Below are 27,197 nucleotides of genomic sequence, written 5' to 3'. Positions count from 1 at the left end.
ACTAATTAAAGTATGTATCAATTTTAAGTGTCTACTTAGGGGATGAGAAGAGGTGCTCTCTCTTTTCTTTAGCAGCTGGAATTCGCTGAAATGCGGAGAGAGCTCAGCAGGCAGCGACATGACCAGCAAGCTGTAGGGCTGGAAGAGAGGAAAACAGAGACTGGTAGAAGCAAATAAATGACTTAATCCATAAACTTTACATCATTTAAAAAAAAAAAAAGTAGTAACTTCTGTCAGTTTAAAATCATTCTGCTTTCTGTGCAGGATTCTATTCAAATACTATTCCATTCAAATACTATTATTTGGGTTGGTTTCTGTTTGGTTTTTATCACACTATCATCTCAAGGAACTTTTTTTTAAAAACTCCCTATGGGAAATCTGCCTTTCACTTTGCAATGTATCTGCCATTTATCAAAAGTCCGAGTTGTCAGGATTTTTGACCTCATGCTCCCTTTAGTTTCATAAAAAGTAGCCTGGCTATGCTGGAGAAACAGCACCAAAACCTTACCACAAATGGGCTTTTGCCCTGTTTGGATAGATTATTACATTTACCGTTACAGATACTGCTACAGTAATACTGAAGTCAATGCTTTTTATAGATCGCCTCAGTAAAATTTATTTCAAACTGAACAAAACAGAAAACCAATTAAATAAAATATCTGCCAGAAGAATACATTCAGTGATCACTGAACTGTATAAATCATATATGGTGAAACCGTATCGCAAAGTATTATTTTTTAAATTAAACAAAGTATCTGTAGACCAAATACAGAAAAGTCTCCATCAGCTGAAGTTTTATATAGCAATTTCTGTAGATGTGCAATAAAACTTCCTTTCTGATAAGGTGCTGCTAAATATTAAGTCTGGGAAAAAAAGTGTGTATATTTATGTATATTTTCCATAACAAAGAGCTGCTACATGTTTATGAGGGATCACGACATCAACTTACTGGACAAATAAGTGCCTGCATGGACTTAATATTTTGACAACAAACAAGAAAAGGAAATACTGGTACCATGAAACTGCAGGCTTAGAACTAGTTGGCCAAAGTCCTGTTCACGACACTTTAGCAGTCTGCACGCAGCATGAAGAGCAGCCCATGAATCAAAATCAATTGTGAATACGAGTCTCATTCTCACCGTATTTCTGGTTTGGCTTTGATTTTTTTTTCAGATCAGCCTATACTAATGCACAATGGGAATTCTGCAGGACGGTCAAAAAGAATATAGTTTTGCAAAGACAGTTGTTTACCTAGCACAAAATAAGCTCCTGAGATGACTATAAGGTCCCTTCTAAAGAAAATTATGGTTTTTAAAAGCTGTCATTGACTGTTTTTCACAAAATCAGAAAACGTTGTGTATTTTTAGTAAATCTGGGAACACACATATTCAGCTTAACATAGTAAGAGGCTATTCTGTAAGCACACCACCTGTATATATTCCGATGCATGACTCCGTGTTATTTATCAGTTACACAAATGTCAATCACCAGCCCTTACCAGAGTAAACGGTGCGCTGCACCACCCACCTGTCATGTCTTCAGTTTATGATATTTTAAGACTGGAAAGGAAATTAGTTCCACTTGCATGAGCCTTTGTTTGAGAGTTACAGTGCACAACAGATTTCTGCGGGCATAGGGGACAGAGAGCGGAAATACTAATTGCAGGAATTCACTAACCAGATACACTCTCGATACCACAAGGACTGGCTTTGCAAGACTTGCATCACTAGTGATGGTTTTATCTATCCCACTGTCAAGAAAGGTCAGGTACAGGCTTATAATTTCTGGCATTAATAAATAATTAATTATTAGAGTACAAAATAAAAGTAATGAGGACAGAAAACAGGGAGTAATTTGCATACCTCCCTGCACAGCTCTCTCTTGGCAAGGCAAGGAAGTGTACAGGGATCTTCCCGGTTACACAAGCTCACTTTACAATCAGCGCAACTATATACACTGCTGTGCTATCAAATCCACCATTCCCCTCATTCACAAAACTAACAGCATTACAAGAGGATAGTAAAGTGCACATCAGACTTCTACGGTACAGAAAAGAAGGGGGATAAGAGAGGACCAGTTTAATTTATAGCCTCCCTAGTTTCTTTCAAGACATCTCATGCAACCAAAAATCACATGCTCCTGTTATTGTGGCACGGAGGATTTACAAGATGCAAATAATTTTTTTAAAGCTCCATGTGCACATCAACCTAAGCTCTGCCCCTTTCAAATTTATTTATCTGCCCTTGATCCACACACAAGTACTCCATGGTAGCACTTCCAATGAACTATTCATGCAGGTGAACATCCTTCAGAAAAGCAGCCGCCCCCTCCGATTTTATGGTTATTTGTCTCTCCATCACAGAGCTCAAAGGAATAATCCTACCGCGTATTTCTTCTTCATTTATTTTACTAGGTGAGGTGTTTAAGAGGATATATGGTCATCTGGAGCTCATCACTGTCAAATTTTAAGCCACACAGCTGTAAAGGGTAAAGGGACTAGTTAAGTTCCTTGGTTTACAAAGTGCTGAGTACCTCCAATGAGGTGCCAAATGTGCGTGGTGACACTTTAAGATTGCTTAGTGTCTCCTGAGGTTCGCAGGGCCTGATCCGAAACCCCACTGTTACGGATGACAGTCCTCCCAGTAACTGCGATGCGCTCGGGAGAGAAAACGCGTCACGGCTCAAGTCTCTGCCTCACAGGCAAGGCAAGATTTGCCACAGATTTAAGAACACAGAGTAAGGTGCCAGGTTTGAGAAGCACTGGATGTTAGCATTCCTACCTCCAGAACAACCCAGAGTAACATCAATAAATACATGCATACATACATCTCCATATAAACAAACGTTCAAGACTACTTTAAATGTTTTGTTTCAGGTACTTATTTTCAATTGGTTTTATCTCGCATACATATAGGTAGCAACATTCTCGCCAAACCCTTAAGCCCATCCTGCTTCCATTGGCCTTCATGTATTTCTTGTAGTTCTTTAAAAAAAAAAAAAATAAATAAAAGATTCTACAGACTGTCTTTACAAATCATTTTTCTCTGGAAGCCTTTGTTAAAATCAGCTACTGGAAGCATGCAATAAAACAATGCTAACAAGAGAAGAAGCTGCAAAAAAATGCTGACAGTCATACTGTAAAACATCCAGTGCAAAAAGACCAGCTGCTGTCATTTGGGCTAAGGCAGCAAAGAGTCTTTCATTACCTGGTCACTCATTCAGATCCAGTCTTGCTTGATGGTAATCACCTGATGGCAGGCAGGGTAAGCAACATACTTTTAAAGTAACTCTGCAAAAGTATTTTTATTGAATGTGTAAATATTGTAGAGAATGTCTGCAGGCATTCATGATGAGAGCACCATCCTGTGAGACTGGATTAGTAGACAGTAACTAGGCAAACAAAAAAAACCCCTAAGTTGCAGTCAACACTGTAACCACTTTCATTTATTCTGACAGTTGCCATTTATCTTTGCTCTTGAAAAGACTACTTAGTAGTATTCTAGTAAGTGAACAGTAGCATACTGTGAAAAAATAATAGCATTTCAGCAATACAAACCCTCACTGCAGCATCTGTTATTAAATCTTTACAGAGAGGTGAGGAGAGACCACTAGTCATAAACATGGATTAGCAGGGTTCTACTATATTCATTTTAGAGTGCAGACTGCTTTGCATGAAAGCTGTTACTTGCCCTTTATGTGAAAAAATGAACTTATGCCAACTTTCTAATACTGAATTCAAGGAAGTAGTCCTAACAGCCTGCAAGCACTGCCCACCAAAAAAAGCAGCAGTTTAACAGCAGAGAAATGGAAGATGGACAGAATCAGAATAGCTGATGCTGCTGATTTGCAACACTTTCTTTTCAGAGAAAATGGCCATCATCTTATGCTTCCTTCCTGGGCAAATCAAAAACTGTCTTTGACAATGTCAAGCCTTGTGATGCTGACTCCAACTCTGACACCTGATTATACAAGAGCATTAACACAAGCACTCGGCGCACTCAACGGAATTACTGCATCCTCACCCACGGAGCCTCAGTAGCTCCACATCCTGGGTAACTCCCCAACGAAACAGGCAAAACCCAGGACTTGAGATCCTAGAGAAAGGATGATAATTCACATATGTATGAGAAGCACAACACAAGTGCTCTGAACTGAGCCAAGTTTAAGAAAACTTTATGCTAAATTCACAAAGTTCAAGCAGAGTCAGAGCTTAGCCGAACTGTAGTAAAAACACTCAAGAGTTTTCCAGAAACACTAAAATCCTCTAGGAGAAAGTTAATCTTGACCCTTCATAACGATACTTTCCTGCCTATGAAGTTACACAGACAGTGCAAGGTGCTGTGTAATATTTACCTATGACGCCCACTGTTATGATATAATGTTTCAGCGAAGGATAAATTAGAAGCAGCAAATCCCTGAAACCACCCGTGCAAACACATAACCATTAATGGGCAGATATACAAAGAAATGAAGACTAGCTGAAATTGAAAATGAGTTTAAAACAGATTACGGGTGCTCACTGTGAGAGCTGCTCTCTAAAATAGATAATTAAATAGTAAAGGTAAGATACAATGCTTTAACCGCGGAAAGTTGTAAACCATGATGCTTTAATGCGGTAACACTGGTCCCAGCGCACGTTTTTTATCTATCAATGAGGCTGTAAAGATCTTCGGAGAGCTGCTGCTATTCCCGGACCTTTGCGAAAATCCAGCGAAGCCCGGAGCTGTGCCGGGGGGGAAGCCGCGGCTCTCCCCACGCTCCGCCCGCGCCGTGGCGGAGGCTCCGCGCCCGCCCGGCCGATCGCCCGCGGGGTCGCTCCGCTCACCCGCTCCTGCCGGTCACATCCACCTCAAGCCTGGGGCTGGGTTTTATTTTATTTTTGGTTTGGGTTATTTTTCTTTCTCCGGCTCTTGAGGAGGCAGAGCGCGGCGCGGGGAAGATTACATGGGGATGATTGAATCGAGGAGAATCGATTAAGCCTCGACAATTTAATCTGGGACTTTATGCGGGGCTGGACGAGATAATCCCCGCGCCGCACCTCGCCCCTTGCCTCCCCTTTACCCGGAGACACACCGATCGCACACGGACACCTCCCTGGCCGCCCCGGGGCCGAGCCCTCCCCTTCTCCTCGCAGCGCGGCGCACCCCGCGCCCCCTCTGCAAGATGCGCGCTCGCAAACTTTCCGAACTTCTGGGGAAGTAGCGGAGGGTGCGCGGGGCCGCCCGACCCCGGCAGCGCTTCTTCTCCCGGCGGCACCTCCCCGGCCGTCGGGGCGCTGCTCGCCCTGAGCGCGGCCCGCAGGGACCCCCTGGCCCGGCAGCGGGAGCGGCGCGTTCCGTCCGCACCGCGCCCGGCGGAGCGCAGGCGGCAGCGGCAGGGTGCGCCCCGCAAGTTGGGGGAGCGAAGCAATGGTGAGGACAGGGGTAACGGCAAGGACCCCCCCACACCCCGCCCGCACTGCCCCTCGCACTCACGCTGCTGTTCTCGCCCGTCCAGTGCACCATCGCCTGGTTGTGAGACGCGTCCCCTTTGAGCACGAAGGAGGTGCTGATAAGGGAGACCTGCTCCCGGCCCGCTGCCGAGGATGCTCTCCTGGGGCGGCTGTCCCCCGCCGCCGCTCCGCCAACGCGCCGCGGCTCCGGCGGGCTGCGCGCCCCGCGGGTCAGCGCTCCGGGGCGCGGGCGGCCGCAGGGCTCCGCGCAGCGCAGCGCGGTGGCGGCGCCCGGCAGCGGCGGCAGCAGCAGCAGTAGCAGCAGCGGCAGGCGGGCGGCCCCGCGCGGAGCGGCGGCGGCGGACACGCGTGTCCCGCCGTGCGCCATGGTGGCTCTCCGGCGTGGTAGTGACAGGCGGGGAGGTGGCGGGGAGGGAGACACCGCCGCGGAGGGCGGGGGCGGGGGAGGGTTGTAACCGGAGCGGGGCTCGCGTTCAGCGGCGTGCGCGGGGCTGCGCGCCCAGCCGGGGCGGCGCCGCCATCTGCTGGCCCGCGCCGAAACGCCGGGCGGGGGGGGCGGATCTGGCACAGACGGACACACGGACACAGGCGGGGTTAGGGGCGCACCCGCCCGCGCACAGGTGAGCAGCGGCGGCGAGGGGCCTCTCCCGGCGAGGCAGGAACGAGCCGGCACCGGCAGAGCCCGCCGCTTGTGAAGTTTTACGGTGAGCTCCAGAGACAGGCACTTTTCGAGAGCGCCTTGAGCAAAATTCACGCAGCCCCTTGGGACGGGTGCGCTATAGGGCAAGGGGCGCTGCGGGCACAGGGCATGGCCCTGGTTTGGTCATGAGTCCCCAGCGGCTGCTGCGAAGAAGTCAGGAGACTGTTTGTCAGCAGCCGGATGCCGAAGAGCACATGAAGCAGGTACAAAAATATTATTCTTGTGATTAAGACAAGAAGTGCCAACGTGGAGAATGGGACCCCATCCTGTCTTCAGCTCCTCAGCTCCTGGGAGGCTCCAGGCTGGTCATCTGCGTTATCCAGAGCCCATCACTGATCCAGTATTTCCCGCTGTGGGGACATATGACTTGTGACTGATCGATGGAAGCACCAGGGAACGCTCAGGGCAGTGTGGTGAGGGCCAGGAGGGGCAAGGGCTGGTCTGTGCAGCGTGGCCCAACTCAAAACAGCTGAAGAAGATTCGGGCATCACAGATTGGATGCTCTTCCTGCTCCCCTGCAGCGTGCTGTGTATCTGCAAATAAATCAGTGCTTGTGAAGCAGACTGATGCCATGAGAGGGAGCAGGTTAGAATCACAGGGTAACTGAGGTTGGCAGGGACCTCTGGAGGATTCCTGGTCCAACCTGCTGCACAGTCCAGGACCAACTCTGAAGCTGACTGTAACTTCACAGTAAGATAAGGTTGCTCAGGCTTAAGTGGCAGAAAATGTGTTTCAAAGACCAATGGGGGGAAGTAATGACTCCATTAGATGACACCTCATAGAAGAGCTCTGCGGCTAGGTAAAACCAAGGTGAGTAAAGTTAGTAAACCAGCTTTAGTCGTAATCTGCCTTTACCCTAATGGCCTAGAAAATTAGGATTACAAAGGCTTTTCTAGGAAGATTAATAGAAAAAATAGTATCCACTGGTTCAACTACACCGTTTGCAGGCCTGGGATGACTGCCATAATGACCTAAAGTAACCTGGTCACCCCAAGTTCACATAAAACTGACTTTCAGCAAGCTATTTGGTAACACATTAGGTGTATGCCTTCAGTGCTAGGAAACCTATGATAACATGCCCTGTTGTTACTGTAGTGGCTCAAACTATCAGGCAGCTTCAAATTCAGGATGACAGTCACATTTCAAAAGCAACAAAGATTAAAAATAAAAATAATTACATAAAGAAATTCCATTTTTCCACAATTCCAAATAAAGTCCTTTTTCAGAGTCCCAAGCGCAGCCCCACAGCCTCAGAACAGCCTCTGCCCAGCCCTTCCCCTCATTCCTCCAGCACGCTGTCTGAATTACCAGAAGAAGTTGCGCCTCCTCTGGGAATCTCCAGCTGCCAGTTTCTGTGATTCTGCCCCGAACCACCTGCCAGGAGGAGCCAGGGCAGCCGGCAGGAACTCAGGCAGGCAGCACCACCTGGCTTGGGACACCTCAAGGGCTGTATATTAGATTCACTCCTGAAGCACCTTTCATCTTGTGTAAAAAGCAAGTCGATTTTTTCTTTTTTTCCCAAATCTTGATTTCTGGAGACAATACTGGAAGCTCAGGCAGCCTAGGAGAAGCTATAGGAGCTGTCTAAAGGAAGTGACACATGAGCATGAGAATGATGTTTGCATGCAGTTAGTTTCCTCACTGTGTGTTATCCCTCTGAAGCACTGCCTTTGTAAGGGGTGGGGGTGTGTGGCAAAATCTGGATTTAGGTGGGCAGAAAGCTAGTTTTCCAGATAAAACCCCTTTGGCTCTTGCAAACTGGTCTCACTGACAGCTGGTGGTCAAACACTTGTTTGAATTATTGCTGTTTGGACATGTTGTTTAGGGACACAGGAATTAGGCAGTGATTCAACCGCTCACAGAAAACACACAAGTGGGAAGTCGTTCCTGCTGGGGTAACACTTGCATGTTGAGCCTGTCACCTTCCATCTTTTGCACCTCTGCACAGAAGGAACAACGGAAAAAATGCAACACTGAATTGTTAAAGACCACAATTATATCAACCAACATGAAGGAGTGATTTGTCCATTCTTACGAATTCAGTAATTTTGATTCTGACATCACTGCCTATCTCCTGTGAAATCGTGAAGATTACTAAACATTGGTAGAATAACCTAAAAATACTCAGAATAGATGGAAGGACCTGAGTCCCTACATGTTAAAACTGGCACACAAAACCTAATACTTCATCTGAATGAATATAGTTGGACTCTGTCATGTTTGTCCATTTTGCATTCACCCCTGCGTTCCACAGGTTGGGCTCCCAGGGAGCAGCAGATAAGAGATGATAACATCCACATTCCTACGAGTCAGGCTCTTTATATCTGTCAGGAACTGACATTTCCCACAGAGAGACTCAAAAAGAGAAAGAAAACCAAGCAGTAGTTCTAGAACTAATGAAGCCTGGTTTCCTCCAGCCTTGTATCTTATGGACAACTGCAAGGTCATCTTGAATCTTTTCACACTGTCAGAATTCTTTCCCATGTATCTTCATGGGAACTTAACAAATCCACTATTAAAGTCCTCCACAAAACTTGCCGTTATTTTTGTGACCTCCCCCTGTTTGCCAATTTTGTTGAAATTGTCCTACAGGTTCAAAAGATGTTGGCCAATGTGGATGGACAGACACACAGCCCAACTGATTAGTCACTGTCAAAGAATAATTGCACAGGCCTTTTCTTCTTGGGGAAGTGCATTAAAAATCTCACGTGAAGGATGCTAAAGCAGAGAGAAATGGATGTAATTCTTATTTCTCTGTATGAATTGTGAGATTGGAGTACATGGGGATGAATCACTCAACCTACCACCGAGCTTGTCGCTAATTGAATCCCTCAGTATCAGGCTCTTAAGAGGTCAAGGATTAAATGGAAACAAACTTCTCTGTTTTCCTCCTTTAGAGGTTATCATAACCAAGACAGATATGTGGGCAATGCTATGAAATGTTTGCACCATCTCTTGTCACTGCAATAGGCATTCTCAGGGTTGATAAAGAGACCTTCTGCCACTAAGTGAAAGGCTTTTACCTGGCGACCTCTTCGATGGCTGTTGAAGCTGGTTTTACATCAACGAGATTAATACGCACTTACTGAATCTTCCAGTCTAATAAATAGTGCATATTTAATATATCAGTAATTCACAATAATGAAATGTTATATCTCTAGACTAGGGATATAGTAGCAACAAGACCTGTATTGCATTGCATCACTACTGTGTGCACTTAATGACAGTATAGTTTCAAAATATGAGTATCGAGAAGATTGGATGAGAAGGCTGAGGTTTGCAAAACTGGAAAGGAAGTTTCATTATATAACTTTCATTAATGTCATCCGAAGTCCTCTAGCTAAATCACCTAAGAAGTAAAACCATACATTTGTTTTGTCTAGAGTCAGGGGATCGCATCACAGATCAAGGTCCAATTGCATTAGGTAGGTACCGTACAAATAGAGAAAACAAAGGTTGATCTGGCTTCACAGAAATGTTCAGTTATGCAAAGGATGATCAAAATAACATACTTCTAGTCCAAAGCATGAGCAAAATATTTAATTATTTCTTACTCTGTTGTCACTATTCCAGCTGAAATGCAAACAGAAGAGAAAATAATTGCTACTGATTTTTCTAGGTTTGTTATAATCAAGTATGTTAACGAAGGAGGGAAGCTAATTTACAGACCTGTGAGTATCATTTTGTCTAGAAATCCCAGACAAGCGAAGCAATGTAAGAGACCAAGTCTGAGAGGTGAAGAGCTTTCCCAGTTTCAAAGCTTGTTTAACTGGAACTTCTTAAGGGTTGCCAAAGAGCTAGTTTAGAGTGAGCTTAAGGATTCCTAAAACAAAGAGGCTTCCCTAAATTTCTAATACCTTTTATGTCTCCTATAAACTCTGGCTCAGCACATACACACAGGCAGATAAAAAGACAAATAACCTCATATCAGACACCTCTGGGCTCCTCTAGTCCCAGAATAGAAATAGAAAAAGCTTGAAAAAGAATTAGTACGTTGTAAATCCAAGGCAAGTTTCCTCCTGTTAATGGCAGAATTATTAGTGCTATACTAATAAAGTCTACTCACATTTTTACTGGCTGTCAGATTAGATTAAGATTAGAAAGGCTTCAATTAACCCACTTTATTTTTACCAGGTTCATTTCTGATCAAACACTGAAAGTATTACAGAAAGCCCCAAGTTCTGCTTGAGCAGAAACTAGGGTGCAATGCTAATAGTCCTTTTGCTACTGGACCTAAGAAGTACTTTTGCAAATAAAAATATTGATAACAGTTTGTTATGTGTTTCATACTCACAGCCTTCTTAGATTGATAATGTGAGATGACTGCAGATGCACAACATTGTGGCAAATCACAAAAGAATTAGCCATTTAAGCATGCTCCTTATAGATTGTTTACCTCTTTTAAATGTTGATTTAAATTAATATATCAAGATACATTTAGGGTACCTTATTCTATTCATTAGATCGAAAAAAAATTTCCATTTACATTGTATTTATGTTAACAACATCATTAAGAGCACAGTGACCTGCAGGGTTTTAGACAAAATGCTCGTGCATGAAAACAGCTTAATCTCACATGTCTTATCAAAATGCCTGACTCCAAAATAACCTTATTACTCACTCTGACCACATTCTAAGCTAACAAATTAATAAATGGCAAAGCTTTATTGCCTTGTTACCCAATTAACAAAAAATAAATGCTTTCTTCTGTGCTAAATGCAAATTATAACACATAATGCCATACCCTGATTTCCCTTATGCCAAACACCAGTTTGTATTTAGCTAGGCCTCTCGGGATCCAAAATAATTCCTATTTGTATTAGTACAAGTTACCAAAAGATATATCTTTCCATAGCCAAAATTTCTAGGTTTCTTAACACTTTTCTCAATAGTTGTTCCATTTGACAGAATTAAAAAATCAAGCAGATGTCAGATTGTTTCGTTCACACTAATTGACTGTTACGTTGCTGTCAGCAGCTGGCCCAGATGCCCACAGAAGAAAGCCTAATTAATAGGAAGCAACACTTGTCAATGGAAAAACAAAATTCTATTTCCGTGGGCAGTTCTGAAGTTTAAAAAGTGAGTTGCTGCCTTTGTTCTGTGAAGGACTGACTAAGCTACAAGGTACACGTTCAATTATCCTATTCAAATTTGAACAATATGAAAGAGAATGGATTTCAGTATAGTGTATTATCACTAAATATGATGGAGAACTGGGTTCATGTATAAGCACACTAACTGATATATACCTATGAGAAAAAATTGGAAGAGTTGTAAATTATTTGAGAGAAAGCTAAATAGCTTCTAATTTTATCAATTAGCAAAGAGCATGTATACAGAGAAAACTGACACAACCACCCACCTTTATATAGGCCAGGAGCCTGTAAACAAGAAGTCACTACGGTTGTCTAGAAACCTCATCCTTTGAGCACCTTCAGCCCTCATCTAATTCAATGAAAGTAACTGAACAGCTCAGCACCTTGCTGGATTTTTACTAGTACGTAGGTAAATATACACTATAATTTTCTCCAGTTTCAGCTCATAAAATAAAAGGGAAAAAAGTCGTAAAATCACTGTCACTTACAAAACAGGCTGACAGTGAATACAAGCTGCCTTGAAACCCTAAAGTTTTATCTTCTATCAATCAGAAAACAAACAAACAAACAAAACCACCTAGCCTGTATAAATTTATTATGCCACAGAGCCTGAAACAGTGGCTTAGTCTGAAATAGAAAATATGTGGTGAAGCATAATATTGCAGTGGCTATTTTAAGTTTATCTGTCTTCAGCCTTCATAATTTCTCCCCAACAATTAATGGGGAGAGTTCTGAAAACATGAGAGAGTTGGATTAATTGTCTACACCTTAAGAGCTCACAAAAGAACAAGAAGAGCTTTTTCTTTTATGTGGCTAGCCAGACCGTGGGAGTTTGTTTTTCGCAGAATAGCTTTGCACTCATGCTTCTTCTGTCCTAAAATTTCATGAAGCTTATTTGAGAAAATATGTAAAGCTGGGAAAGACTTGGGTATTTAAGTAAAATGTGGTATGAAGGATGTAATTCTCAGGTTTACATTCAGCTTCATATAGGTACAGATATGCAGTTCCTTTTATTTGAAAAATACTGTCAATGTCTTACAACACATTCTGAACTAACATTACCAGCATTTTTACTAGTGTCATTTTGTTAATCAGTTGCTAATATGGATGCATTTCTGAGAAAATGGTATCAGAAAAATAAATACATTTTAAGATCAGCTAAACCAAATCCATTCTAAATCTGTCTTTTGGTCTTTAGCAGAGGATTCCTGAGGCACCGTTTTTCTAATAGGAGATCTTCCCATCTGGTGAATGTTCAGTGGGAAGTCAGATCGATGTGTTTACAGCTACCTCGATCCTTTCAAACTCTTCATGGAGAGAGCTTAGCGAGGAACATAGATGTGAGTAGGCTCCAATTTATAGTTAATAGGGTTTGACCAACAGAGCAAATCCTTTCTATTGCAAGCACACAAATTTACGTTGGTGTGGGACTGGGTACTGTGTGGTCTGTGTGCCTGTTTGAAGGGGTGGGGAAGGATTTTTTTTATAAGTTTCCCAGGGAGTTTCCTATATTTTGTCTCACGGCTGAGATCTGCACGTATAGCACATATAGCAGTGGCTGGTTCAAAGCCAAACCAACAAAAATGAGTGTTTTGTGTAGAAGACATACGCAATTAAAAAATCATAGACGACCACACTAGTTTCAATCTGTGAAAGAGATTTCCTTAAAGTAACAACCTTCAGGAATAGATGCTTTAAATAATTAACAGAATAGTACATGAATTTTGTTTAGTTGGTACTTCTGAGCTGGCTTATTCTTTTTCATGTCTTTTTTTTTTCCTTGTTTTTTTTTTTTTTTGACAATATAGATTTGCATGGTCTAGATAAATGGATAGAGATAAGTCTTCCTCCCCTTTGGCCAAAAAACCAAGTTACTGAAAGTAACGTAGCACTGTGAAAAATGTGTACTATCAGATGCCAGGAAACCTGACTATCACACATTTTGGAGAAAACCATGTTCAAAAAGCCATATGGGTAACAGTGAAAATTAAAGTAATAGAAATACAAAAGACAACTGGCACCAATGCCAGCTATTTTTCCTGAAAAATGGAACAGCTGAAGGCAGATGTTTTGTCTAAGTAAAAGGCTGGACGGCACTGGAATCACAAACTGAAGAAAAATAAAGGACTTCACACTTTCCAAGGCTCCTCTTATCAGTTCTATTTCTACATTTAAACATTAATTTCTTTTAAATCATCCTTGCTCTGCATTTGAGCTAGTAGAACAGCAAAACCTTTTATGAAGAGAAGTCTTGCACAAATTTTGTAACATCTTAAAGTCTTGTTTTATGCACCAAGCCACGTTACTTATATCAAGACAATATACTACTTTTCCCGAATAAAAGGTATCTTTTAGTATTGTCCTATGAATGCAGGATGACCTAACTGACCAGAAAACAAATATCAAACTGTTTTGAACAGTCCTCTATAAATTCCATTATCAGTACCTCTTATAAACACAAAATAGAAGCATTTCTCTATCATTTTTTTCTTTCCTATGCAATATTTTCTCTGCAGTCCCAAACAATTGCAGCCTACCCTGAAGTTCCCTTTGATCCAGAATCTTGAAAGAGCCTAAATCCCTAAAGATGCAGGTAGGCATTTTCAATGCTTTTGGCTCCTAACTTGTACAAAGATCAATGGGAGCTAAGAGCCCAAATGCTTTAGAAAGCAAATTTGCCTTTAGAAATGTGGCATGAGAGGCCGTTTCAGTTTTCTTTGGGATTGTCAAAAAGCAGGGAAGCCTGAGATATTTGCACGTTTTTCCATATGCTGGCTGTATCATTCACCTGGAAACTGGGAATAAGTATTGTGTCAGAGGTAAATAAGAGCAAATGTATATCTGTAGGAAACAATATGTAAGGCTTATACAGCACCTTATAGATTCACAGTCTTTTTCTTAGAGGTCCAGCTATTTGAATCAGGAAATGGCATAAAAATCTCAGTGTTGGCATTTAGGAAGTGTGATAGTCCCCATGTTTTCAAAGAAAGACTGAAAACACAGAATAAATTAATCCCTTAGACTCAGGATATTGGAAGACAAAGAAAGTGGAGTGAAGAATTTAATTTTAATGTCACATTCTTTAAGACATTCTCATGATTTCTCAACATTTTAAGTGGTTTTTTTGCCGTGCAGTGGCACAAAGGTCTAGCATGATTTTCTCACCAACTTCTTCTTCTGCCTGACTAAAATTGCAAAAGCTTTTACTGGTTATTGCATTACAGGACCTGAGCTGTTTTCTTCTGCTTTTGAAATGATACTTGGGAATTAATTTTTAAGAAAAAAGGGCCTTAACTAGGATTTGGTTTTCCATTTTTACCCGATAATTCTGTACTCCTGATCTACACAAGATGGAACCAGAAATCTGGGAAAGATCGACATTGGACACACCTAACAAAACAAATCTGCTCAGGGCTCATGAAAGAGAATATGAAATCTGAATTTGCATCATCTAAACTGTAAAAATTGACAAAGAAACAGAGAATGACTTTTAGATATATTTTAGTCACAAACCTACTGCTAAATTCCCATACTTCATTCAGAGTGTAGCACCCAGAAAAGCCGTACATTTATCCACCAAAATATTTAAAATAAATATAACTGGGAAAAAAAAAAATCAATCAAATACAATGATGAGACCTTTTCTCCCAAGACAACTTGCTCAGGAAAAATCCAGTAAGGCTGCAGATTTGTTTCTGCTATTGTAAAGATTCTGCAATTTTAGTCTGCTGTAATAATATAAATTCATCCATCAATAAACATAACTACTCTAAGCCTTATTCAAGAAAAGCCATTAAAAATACCTGAATGGTAGAGCAAAGATAGCAGTCTGAAAAGCAAACATACCATCCATAGCTATTTTTATAAGACCTAAACCACCTACACCATACTGTCAAAAATTACTTTTTCCCATGAATTTTAAAACTGTTTCATGTGGCAAAAATAATCACCCTTTGTGCCCACAGTGCAGTGTTTATGTGTTTTCCCTTGTTCAGCTTTCGACCCAGGAATAAATCATTGTTCCTGCAATTTTCCAGCAGTGCTGTTGTAGTTTTAGCCTGCATGGAACTGCATCAGAGGACACAAATCTTCTGTTTTGAGAAGAAAAAAAAATTACTTTTGATGAGGTCTCTGTTGTCAGCAGAAAAAAAGAACAGTAAAGATACTCAGTTGTAGCTGGCTTGATGCAGAATTTTTCTCATCCTCAGTTTATTTCTACCACTTCATTTTCAAAGCGCCTTCATTTTCTAGGTTTTCCAACTTGGCTGTATTAGTAGTTATGCCCAGGGATATGTGTATTATTGTGAATAGGGTGCAGGCTTTATGTTATATTGGCTGCATATATCTCCAAAACCAGTCTAATTCTTTGTCAAGCTGTGGTATATGGCACGTGGCCTCTGGACTTCATTAGTTCAATCAGTCGCTACAGCAGCATTTGATACAGTGCTTGTCACTGTTGGGTTATAAATTACAGAAAATATGTTGAATACATTACTGACTTTGCAATGACAAAAAAAAAGGAAGGTCCTATGCCAAGGTGCACAAATCAGCAGAGACTTTGAGCTCACATTTAACTTCAGTCATGCAACTGGATCCACTGATTTCACTAGGAATCTTCCTTTGCATCCCTTGAAACAAAACATTTTGCGCATTTTTAAAAAGGGTTAAATATGGAGAAAATCTTAACTTCATAGAATGTCCTGAGTTGGAAGGGACCCACAAGGATCATCGAGTCCAACTCCTGTCCCTGCACAGGACAACCCCACAGTTCACACCATGTGTCTGAGGCCGTTGTCCAGTCTCTTCTTGAACACTGTCAGGCTTGGGGCCGTGACACCTCCCTGGGGAGCCTGTTCAGTGCTCCAGCACCCTCTGGGTGAAGAACCTTTTCCTAGTGTCCAACCTAAACCTCCCCTGGCACATCTTCCTGCCATTCCCTCGGGTTCTGTCGTTGGTCACTAAAGAGAAGCATGTCCATTGCATTCACTAAGCATTAGCATTTTAGCGGAGAAGGACTGACTTCATAGTAGTATTTCCTCTACTAATGATGCCCCAATATAAGCTGTCATACTTGTCATCTGGACTTTTTATTTCCATCTTACCCTAAAGCCTTATTCATGCTGTGACCCTAACCCAGGTTGGAAACCCATTTGCAGCACAATTGAGAGGAGTGGGCACTTAGTAATCTGAGGCTTGTAGGTCTTGCAGGGCTGAAACCTTAGAGGTAACTGGTTTCCAGGAATGCCATCAGGGCAACAGGCCAGCCAAATTAAAGGGCATTTCTGTGGGGGGGTTATACAGAGGATGCTAATCTAGGACAGGTCATGCAATGCCACAGAAATATGGCTGCTAGTTCTTGCCACCAAACACCTCTAGCCATTCAGAAGTTAACCATCTCTGACATGTACGTCAAATTTAATAATGTCTTAACAGCTACTGCCATTCACTTATTTCTTCTCCTACTGTAAATGTTGTTTCTGAACCTTGGATAGACTTACTAGCATATAAAACAAGCCTGCAGTGATCTTTGCAGGTGGAGGTATGCCTTAAATGAGTTCCAGTGTAAGAAAATGCAACTCCATTAGAGCCACAATGCCAGTGAATGGTTTCCTAACAGTTTTACTTTGACTCTGATCCATTATTTCCAGCTAGTTCGATATCCTTTCAATCTCTCCAAAAAGTTTAATTCTTTCTCTTTGTGATATATACTCACTTTAATTAGTTCTGCCAATATTCCCCATCATCATCTTGTAATTGTGGTTTCCCCAAGTTTTACACATTAAGTCAGATTGATATCTACTGATAACCAAAGTAGCTCTAAACAAATTCATTCGTGCCTCCCCCAGTTATGTTACCAAGGTTGTTGTGCTTATGCTGACTTACACAGCTGGAACTCTAAGAGTAACTGCACTAACTCCCCCCTGAATCGTTTCTCTCAATGTGCACCACAAGAGATTCACACCCACACTCACTTATTCCTTTGGGAGCTCCCTGGAGGCGCAAGACTTCTCTTCATAAAAGGTTTAATGATTACAAAAGTTCCATACCACTTTTGTTCTTATCCCCTCCTTGGCCTCCAGAAGATACATACTAGGCATCTGTGTCTCACATACTAGGCATCTGTGTCTCCCATACTAAAAGAGGACCTTGCTTTTCACCAGCAGAGCTTTCACGAGGGTCTGCACAACTTTCAGGGAATATTACCTCCATGTGACTGACTGATACTTTGCAAAAACACACTTCACAAAATTCCTATTTCATTCTGAACTAACATCTTTGAAAATATAGTGCGACAAGCAGCGTTCGAAGTAGGTTTTCCTACAAAACCTGAGACTATTAATGCCAGATTTTGCATTTGAAGAGACAAAGCCATGCAGACTGGAAACTATGCATTTGTAACTTCACTGAAATCAGTCCAGTAACATACCACTTACTCCTGTAGTCGTTTCCTGTAGTAATTTTGAGTGTTAAAAAAATATGAACCTACAATAAGATAACAAAAAAATGCAGAAGAAAGGTGGAAATTTTTAAATGTCTCTTTTCACACAAACACAAGAAAAGAGATATTTGCAAATATTTTAACTGGAAGTTCATTTATGTGAACTATGATCTAATAAAATATTGCCAAGAGATGATCCATCAAAGACAACAAGATGAGAACATTGTTGTTGACTTCAGTTGGAGCAAGATGAGGCTTTGTAGATCATTATATACCAGTCTACTGAGCCAGGGCCAGACTCTGCAGCTAATCAAATACCTCCTACAAGCTGCTGTTCTAATGAGCATGAGTAGATCACATCAACTTCTGTGCAATTTGTATGCTTTGCACTTCTCAGAATAGCATCTGCTTCTTTTATATATGGGTGCATGTCTGGCAAGTGTTTGGGTAGGGAATCCTTGGACAATAATATTTTAGAAGAGCTTTTGTTGGCTATATTTATTTTCCAAATGTGCAGGTGTGAGAGGCAGAAAGGTTTGTCTCTTAAAGCCAAAACATTCCTCATTTGCACACCTGCACTTCTGGCTAAAGATCAGAATGCTGAGAGCCTGTAAGTGGCACTGCTGTATGATTAATATTAATATTTAACGTTTACTAGCCCTCTGCATTGACTAAGCTAATCAAAACTAAATAATGTGTGGCACTATCCAACTGGCTAAAATCAGAGCAAATTATATCAAATTCTTATCCCTTTTGAAGTCAACAGAGTTCATTGTTCCAAACACTGCATGTGTTGAGAAGCTTAGGCTTGGTTATAGACCAAGACCAGCTGCAGCCCGGACCAGTACAGAAAAGGCATTCATCTGCCACAGTGTCTGAACATCCTTCCCAATCCTCAAGGAACCACATTGGATGAGGTACTTAAAAAGTCTCCTCCTCAGTCAAAATTTCAACATAGCATCTGCTGTTTACTGTATTCAACAGCAGCCACATCATCAATACACACCAAATCTATAAAACCCCCCCAGGATTCCTCTGTGATATGCATGTGATATCCTGATGCACTCAGGATATTTTGTCACATGCCTGGACTATGGCGCTAAGCTTTCTTTTTATTGCTAAAGAAACCTGTGAACACTTGCCTGTTTCTAGAAAAGCACTGAGAAAACCGTTTTCAGTAATTGTTCCATATGAGAACTCCATTACAGAGTTCTCCATTGTCAGAACACTTTAGACTAAACACATTCAAACTAGAATTCCCCAGCTATCAATGTTTCCCCCCAAATTGTATTCCCATGGATTTCTCTTATGATGCATTCTCCTTTTCAAGTCAGTATTTTCTTCCAGGCTTAATATGGAGGATTCATACATTCATGACTGACTGCTAGATATCCAGAGTATCAGCCAAATCTGTAGCTACTAGTAGCTATCAGGCCAGTGTGCAAATACTTCTGTGTAAAATACCTTTGGCAGAAATATGGTACCTGTGCCATTCTGTCAATGACCTGAGCTCTCTGTCTACAGAAGTGAGGGGGTCACTGCAGACTAGAGCCCCAGGGTATCACACAGACACTAGGGATGACTGTGGGAGCAGAGCAGTGAAGCCTGAGACTCAAGCTATTACAGCAGCAAGATCTCATTCTTGTCAGCTGAGGCTATGGCTAGAAGTAAAGGGTCCAGAGTGCAGAAAGAAACATTAAGGTGAGGTATGAGGCGAAGTCCCCTAAGGTGAATTGCCAACACTTGGACGAGAATGCCTCTGGTGACTGCAGATCCCCAAGCAGGTGTTTAAGGACCAGGCTTTGTAAGAAAGGCCGAGATACAGCTGATCCTGGTTTGAAGCCAAGAGGCTTACTAAATGACCATTACCAGCCATATTTTTTATGTGTATGGGCCTTATTTTAAATCAAAACACCACAAATGGGAATTTAGCCCTCAGCTGCATGGATGCCGTGCATCCAGAGCAAAAGCACTCAGTAGCACCTTTGACTCCGCTCTACCTTCACCCCTTTTCAATCAGATATCCCTTCTACTCCTTTCAAGCTACAGTCCTTCATGTATATATTAGTTTCCTGGCCCATTTGTGTAGTTTTTCAGAGCTCTTCTACACTACAGGCTTACAATATCATTTAGTTTTCCAGTCACTCTGCTTGCCAGCTTCTTTACCCTCCATTACCTTGTCTGATAGAATTTAGATTGCTGTTCCAGTATCTACTTCACCAAACCATTTAAAAGTCATCCTTAAGCACTCTTGTATTCTTTCTATAGCAACTTTCATTTATTATTCTCAAAACCCCTTACACATTGTACATACAGGTTTCAGATAGCACCTTATGTTAAGGCACCATAAAAAATTATGAGGAGAAAAGTATATCTTAGGTAGAAGTTTGTTAGTAGTGGAATATTTTATAGCTTTTGTTAAGCAGATGATTCATCTTTCAATGATAACTTTTTATCTTGTCATGGGTACAAAAGAACTGGGCATAAAACCATGAATACAAGACTATGATAGGGAGTGCTTGTTATTAACCTTACAGTGTATTATAGTGTTTTTATTTAGTGTTTCTATTTAGTCTTATTATTGCCGTAGCTGCAGAGAGTTTTTTTAAAGTCTTCACTTGAACATGGGTCTCAGGCACAAGAAAATACTGTCTCAATTTTAGCATTCTCTTACCTTAGTGTTTAGTAGTATCTGTATCACAGGTTTAATTCTGCCTGTTATAAACATAAGGACTGTATCTTCCGTACCACGTTTCAGTACTATAGGTCACCAGGTTAGACTTGGACCTACGTCTACTTTTAGTGCCATTGTGACTACCTCTACTCTTTACAGTTCACTCCTCTGCTTCATTTCCTTTGTCATAGCCCCCCATCACCTTTAACTTATATAGTAAGCTCTTATGAAATAAGATTACCTTTTCTATCGAGTTTACATGCTGCTTGACAAAACGGGCCACAGACCTCCAGTCTCCCATCACATTAAATATTTCACCATTCATTTCTAAAAAAGATGTGAAGGGGAAAAATAATAGAAGCAAAGGAATGTAGAAGTCCCTGAAAGGGGAGCAGGTAGTGAAGGATGAACATGGCACTCCAAGTGTGTGAAAGCAGTAGGAGAAGACAGGCAAACAAAGCAACGGAGAAGGAGAGACTACCGGCCTGTATGGGATGGGAAGTACCTTTGCACACTTAACATGAGGAGCAGCAGTTTTACCAGGCAAGCAGCGAGCAGGAGCTGTTTGTGAGCCTCAGAAGTGAAAGGGCTAAAGGAAGTACTGGGCAAAGAGACGTCTGCTCCAGAACCGCTCATGGCCAGTGAAGAGGATCTGGCCATTCAGGAGCTCTCAAACTCTGAAAGACCAGGAAAGGGTGCATGAGAAGAGATCAAAGGGGTAAGGTCTCATCCTCCTGGATGAGCTGCACAGCTGATTGTAATGTAAATGCCCTGTAAAGACCTTGTGGATGGCATGATGAGGTATTTGAACATTCTCGTTCCCCTAGGAAGGCCACATTTTAAAAAATGAAATTGAGAACAGATGCAAAGACAGTTTTCGTTATTATATTTATATATATGGTATACACGCACTTTAAATACTGTGTGGAGTGCTGATCATCCCATCTCAGAGGGAAATGTGCAACAATGATGACTGGAAGTATGAGCAACATCTGTATGAGAAGAGGCTAGTCAGACTTGGGCTTGGATGAGGGATGACTGAAGAGGAGTACAGTATAGTTCTATGAAATAATTGGTAGGGAGAAAGTAGCTTGTGAATTCAGCATGCAGCAGGTCTAAAACATACAAAATGAAACTCTTCTTAACATAATTAAATTCTACATGAGATGTCATGGAGGCCAGAAGTATAAAGAGACATTAGAGAGAGGTTGTGGCACATCAAGGCTTTTGAGCATTGTCACGGTTCAACCCCAGCCAGCAACTAAGCCCCACACAGCCACTCACTCACTCCCCCATGGTGGGATGGGAGAGAGAACTGGAAAGGTAAAAGTGAGAAAACTTGTATGTTGAGATAAAGACAGTTTAATAGGTAAAGCCAAAGCCACGCACATAAGCAAAGCAAAACAAGGAATTCATTCCCTGCATCCCATGGGCAGGCAGCTGTTCAGCCATCTCCAGGACAGCAGGGCTCCGTCACATGGAACAGTTACTTGGGAATACAAATGCTGTCACTCTGAACATCCCCCTCTTCCTTCTGCTTCCCCCAGCATTATATACTGAGCATGACATCATATGGTGTGGAATATCCCTTTGTTCAGTTGGGGTCGGCTGTCCTGGCTGCGTCCCCTCCCAGCTCCTTGTGCACCCCCAGCCTACCCTCTGGTGGGGTGGTGAGAGGAGCCAAAAAGGCCTTGACTCTGTGTAAGAACTGCTCAGCAGTAACTAAAACATCCCTGTGTTATCCACACTGTTTCCAGCACAAATCCAAAACATAGTCCCATACTAGCTACTATGAAGAAATTTAACTCTATTCCAGCCAAAACCAGCAAAAGTATCATGGTACAGATGAAATATCCAGGTCTGAAAGTTCCTAGGTTGCCATTTACAGAAAGGTTGGATGGCACCAGGGAAAGATTATTCAGTATTTGCCCTGTTTCTGTTATTTTTCCCCAAACATCTGTTACTTCGTATTGAGAGACAGTGCTCTATCTCTTTGCTCTGTTTATATCACCATTTTAACTTTTTCAGTGCGAAGTAACTTACCTATGAAAGGAGAAAGCAGCAGCTAGCTGCACCTTCGTGTCTCTATGAAGCTACACTAAGATATGGAGCAATAACAAAATAACAACACAGGTGTGTGAAATTCAACTTTTTACATGTAATTTTCCACTACTTTCAGATGGCATTATCAAACTAGCCAGACAACTAACAGAATTATGTTCTAGTCCCATTAATTTCATGAAATAGAATTCACTTTTACAAGACATTAAGCAAGTCAGCCACTTGGTGGAAAAGCACCAAGCTTAGTTAAACTCTCCCTCTTATTATGTTACTTCAGTGAGGGAAACGGTGCAAGATTACTGAGTTGCAAGAATTCATCATCTAGTCACAGAGGGATTTAGGGAAATGAAATGATTCAGTGTCTCAGAAATTGCGAGGGTGGAGTGGAGTATGTGTTCTGAACAAACAGGATTAAAGACATAATGGCAAAAACAGAAATGCAGAAAGAAAGTCTGTATCTGTTGGCTAGATTACTATTAGTTACTGGACATTTTCAGTAACAGTTTTGGTTAAAATGTATTGAACTCTTCCCAGTGCATAGTGATGGTAAACCTCTAGTAATGCTCACCAGGGAAAAGGACCTGCAAACTATTACCTTTCTGAACAATCAGTCCTAGCCCTATACAGGGTGATAACTTCAGTTTTAGAGTTTTTGCTACACACCAGTCTTCTCTACATTACCTCCTGTTCTAAAACATGGCCCTACCTGCTCCTTTCCTTTATAATAGGGTGCAAAGTCTGTTCCAGGTTGATTTGGGCAAAGTCTTGTCACCAACTTCTAATACCAGAAATTATGGTCTCTACCATATAATTCATACCCGCCTGAAGAGAAGTAAGGTGTAGTTGCTACTTGTTAAAAATCCTAGATCTAAAACATGAAAAACATGTATAATTCATTCCACAGAAAGAAAGCATATCCTACTAAAATCAAATGCTCCCTCATTACGGTGGTGGTGAATGTTCTGTTACTTATGGTCTGCATATGACTTCATTTAATTGATCCTCATTACTGAGGCTTTTATTATCCTAACTTACAATCTCAACACAGAGAAAGTGTTGGAAGCTTTGCTTTTACTCTGTTTAATGACTACCCCTTGTTAAATGTTCTGAAAATTTTCTGCTTTGTTGTTTGAATTAAAGCTTCTGTGTATGAAGTTCAGAATTTTTCCCTTCATTCACACTTAGACCCTGAGCTCAACTATTGAAAGACTGAACAGCAAGTTATGGAGTGCAGTCTGTTTCAGAAATGAAACAAACCACACAGGGTTTCAATGAGGACACAGAAAGAGGCTGAGAAACTGAGTTACATAAATCACAGTCCTAGTGGTCTGGAGTTTAGTCAAGTTGTTCAGCACAAATGGCAAAAGAACTCCAAAAAACACAAAGGATAGCTTTCAAATTTCAGTCAGACAAATGATAAAGTTGTAAACATTAAGAACACAAGATCAGTATGGTTCCATCTCCTGGAAGAAGTCTGTATTAAATATTTACATTCTGAAAGCATCATGATGTACCTGATTTCTGTGAGTTTGAAAAATGGATCAAACATAAGGATCCGAGTGCTACATCTGCTCTTAAAGTACATGAGAGGTGATAAGCACAGGATTCTTAGGGAGCCTGAGATAAATGATTTGAGCTCCTGCAATAGAAATTCTTCTTTACAAATAAATCAATTAGAATTATAATTTTCAATAGTTATTACGGCCATTAAGATCCTTTACAATTTCACCAGTTATTTCTTGCGCCATATTTAGAAGCTGTATTCAAAAGGCTATCCAGAAGTAATTAAGGAAAAAGTCACAGAGAACCCAATTATTCCCAAACACAGCCTTCCAATGATAAATTACAATAAAAAACCACCACCATTTAGTGAGTCTCCCTGTTTTAAAATACGCACTTCTACAATTAGTAGCATTAAGAAAACCTGATTACTCAAGACGGATTGACACTGATGCCTGAACACATTTGAATCAGAGGTATTCCAACACTAACAGGTTACTCTTCCTTCACCAGCCAACCTGTTCTCACAAAACGTGCAGGCATGTAATACTTCTGCTTGCTTTACTCCCTTTTCAGGTGATTTAAACATTACTATTGGTGAAACCAGACCTTGCTGTGTCATTTCCTTAGGAAAGCAGGCTGTTATTATTTATTGTCACTAATGACTCCAACAAATTTGCTGCTCTGAGGACAAAAGAAGCTTAAACCACAAGGGGTACATCCATCTGCAAAAAAAACATCGTCTAGAAAAATAGAATAGAGATAGCTGCAGAACAAAAAAAGGGGGGAGAGGGTAGAATATTCCTCAGCATCTGACTCTGAAGTAAGGAGCTTCTTGTCACTGTGAGACTGGTTGTGGGGAGAAGTCAGGGCGTGGTCCTTGACTCCTTTCTCTCTTCCTACACTTCTCAAAGGTTCCATAGATCCGCTACTGTGGGTATGAGGAAAGAGGTGGACCAAGAGGAGCACATGTATCAGTCAGCTGACACACGCGCACTCACCCAGCAACATCCTTTCCTTCACATTATGGTTGCATCTGGTACTGGCCTTCTTCTTAGGTCTATTTACAGCATTCTGTTGTCCTTTCAAAACTCTGAAAAAAATAAAATTATTTTCAGCAGCTTCAAAATCAGAGAGACAATTCTCATCACAATGGTACCTACTGAAATCAAAAGCAACTTCATTGGAGGTTCACCAGGTCCATGTAGGAAAAAAAGTGGAAATGCAGCTCTGTAACACCTTGAGAACCTCACACTCCGTGATAAGGAAAAGAGGAATGTAATAAATAACTCATACCCCACTAGAAAAATTGAAAATGCATTCAAAAAGGAAAAGTCATTAAAAACTTCTCCTATAAACTTCTGATTAACATTATTTTAAAATCCCTGTTCCTCAATATAAGGAATAGTAGATTCTGTATTTTATAATCACAACAGAAGACATAACAAACAAAACAGAAATAAAAATAGATTTCTCCTGAGATTTTATTTCCTTCTTATAAAAACATTGATAAATCCTGAGTTTCATGCAGAATGTATATAAGCAGAAACAAGTAGTTTGAAAAGATGAAAGCTACTCAAGTGCTGCAACATGTTGGCCTTACACAGAAGACCGCTGAGGGATGACAACACTCTGATCAATTTGACAGTTTGCAGACACATTAAGCAGTAGCAAGACTGAATTAGAATTTTTAAATATATCACTAGGAACTGTGGCTACAGCATTTGCTGTGTAGTGAGCCAATCTGAAGATGAATTTGTAAAAACCAAGACAAACAAAACCGTAATAGCTGGCTGATAGCACACTGGCTACAGAAGCAATGGAAGGAGCAGGAGAAATGGAGAGTGAGCTGCATTTTGCTTATTCAGTATGCTAAATCAATCTTTCAGCAGCATGAAAAATTACCAGTTTGGGCACCTACGCTTCACATAATTAAGATGAACAGAGTACATGAAGTTAAGAGCAATGAAAGAATGAATCTCAATTTGTATGAGGACTGTCAATATAGCCAGGTCCCTCTGTGGATTCAAACCCAGAGAAGACTGGGAGAAGGGAATGACACCGATAACCTCTGGAGGTCTCTTTCAACATGAGTGGTTTATGATTCTAGGATCTGTCTATCTGGCACATAGATTTAAACTCCCATCAGGTTAGAGCAGAAGCAACTGCATCATCCCTTTTTTATCATCACCCACCTCTGCCATGATGCCTACAAGAAATGAGCCAACACATAACTAAACTAAATGGTTGGTTTCTCTGTTTAAACTAGCAAAAATGTGTGCCCTTATACATGCATGTGTGTACTCTACACATCTAATGGTCATTTGTTTTGAATATTTATATGCTTCTCCATTTCTCCCTTGGCAACTTCAACCTTAGACCGTAGAAAGCAGGTACTTTCCTATAAGTCTTACACAACATTAATCACAGAAAAACCCTGGTCCTCTTCAGGTCCTCTGAATGAGACAGACATTCTTAATGACGGTGATCAGTGGCTGAGTTCTGAACAACCCCAGTACCCAGACAGAGAAATGTCTTTTGACTGCTGGATGGCCAGGATGAGTCTTGCTTGGACTGTTACTATGAGGACGGAACACTGGGGATGAATGCTGAACTTGTAACAGTTGGTGATCTCATGGCAGGTTGACCCATGCAATAGGTGAGGATTCCTTTATAATCACAGCAAGTATGTAATAAACCCCCAGATTTTTTATTGCTTTGCACTTGTAACTTCTGGAAGGAATAAATTATTTTTCCATCACATACAGTGCTGTCTGGATAAAATTTCTGCAATTACTAAGATTTCAGACAAATACCAGGCACAGATATTTTTTATTTTATTCCTGCATCTAATATATATGTACATGTACTACATATATCAATCTACTATATATATCAATCTAAAACGATAGATAACTACTCATATATTGATAATTCATGTACCCAGTGTGTTGTGTCTGTTTCGCTCTCTGAATACACTGTGTACATTCTTGCCATGAAATGAGTTTTCTATATGATTTATATGCACGTCAGGACTCAACCAGGTAATAGGCTATACACTGTATTGCTCCTGTAGAGACATATATTTATTGTCCATTTTAAGTGTTTTGAGGCAATGGGATGTAAATGGTAATTTTCTTCAGATTTTTCTCATCCTGCACTCTTGGGCATATTTCAGCCTGGGGCATATTCATGCTAATTGCAGCTAATGAATCTACAATCCTCAGGCATAGGCGCCTCGTAATCAGAATGTATTATTACTGCTGGATCATTTA

At 41.2% G+C, this 27,197-nt stretch overlaps 1 protein-coding gene across 5 annotated transcripts in view; it reads right to left on the bottom strand.

Annotated features, from left to right (window-relative positions):
• SORCS2 (sortilin related VPS10 domain containing receptor 2) overlaps positions 1 to 27,197 on the bottom strand; it is a 605,494-nt gene that overhangs the window by 548,971 nt on the left and 29,326 nt on the right. For 3 of the 5 annotated variants that reach the window (XM_065633603.1, XM_065633602.1, XM_065633604.1), the window contains exon 1: positions 5,475 to 5,583. The exons of 1 other annotated variant lie outside the window; for it this stretch is intronic. In XM_065633603.1, the coding sequence (XP_065489675.1) occupies positions 5,475 to 5,504 (30 nt within the window). In that variant the 5' untranslated portion in view covers positions 5,505 to 5,583. Of the gene's footprint in view, positions 1 to 5,474; positions 5,820 to 27,197 lie in introns of those variants that run through there. One more of the 5 variants, XM_065633601.1, reaches the window with a different exon arrangement.

The sequence above is a fragment of the Caloenas nicobarica genome, chromosome 4 (genome assembly GCF_036013445.1).
Source record: "Caloenas nicobarica isolate bCalNic1 chromosome 4, bCalNic1.hap1, whole genome shotgun sequence".
NCBI classification, from domain to species: domain Eukaryota; kingdom Metazoa; phylum Chordata; class Aves; order Columbiformes; family Columbidae; genus Caloenas; species Caloenas nicobarica.
The sequence above is the reverse complement of the archived record's forward strand: the minus strand, read 5'-3'. Positions and strand labels throughout refer to the sequence as shown.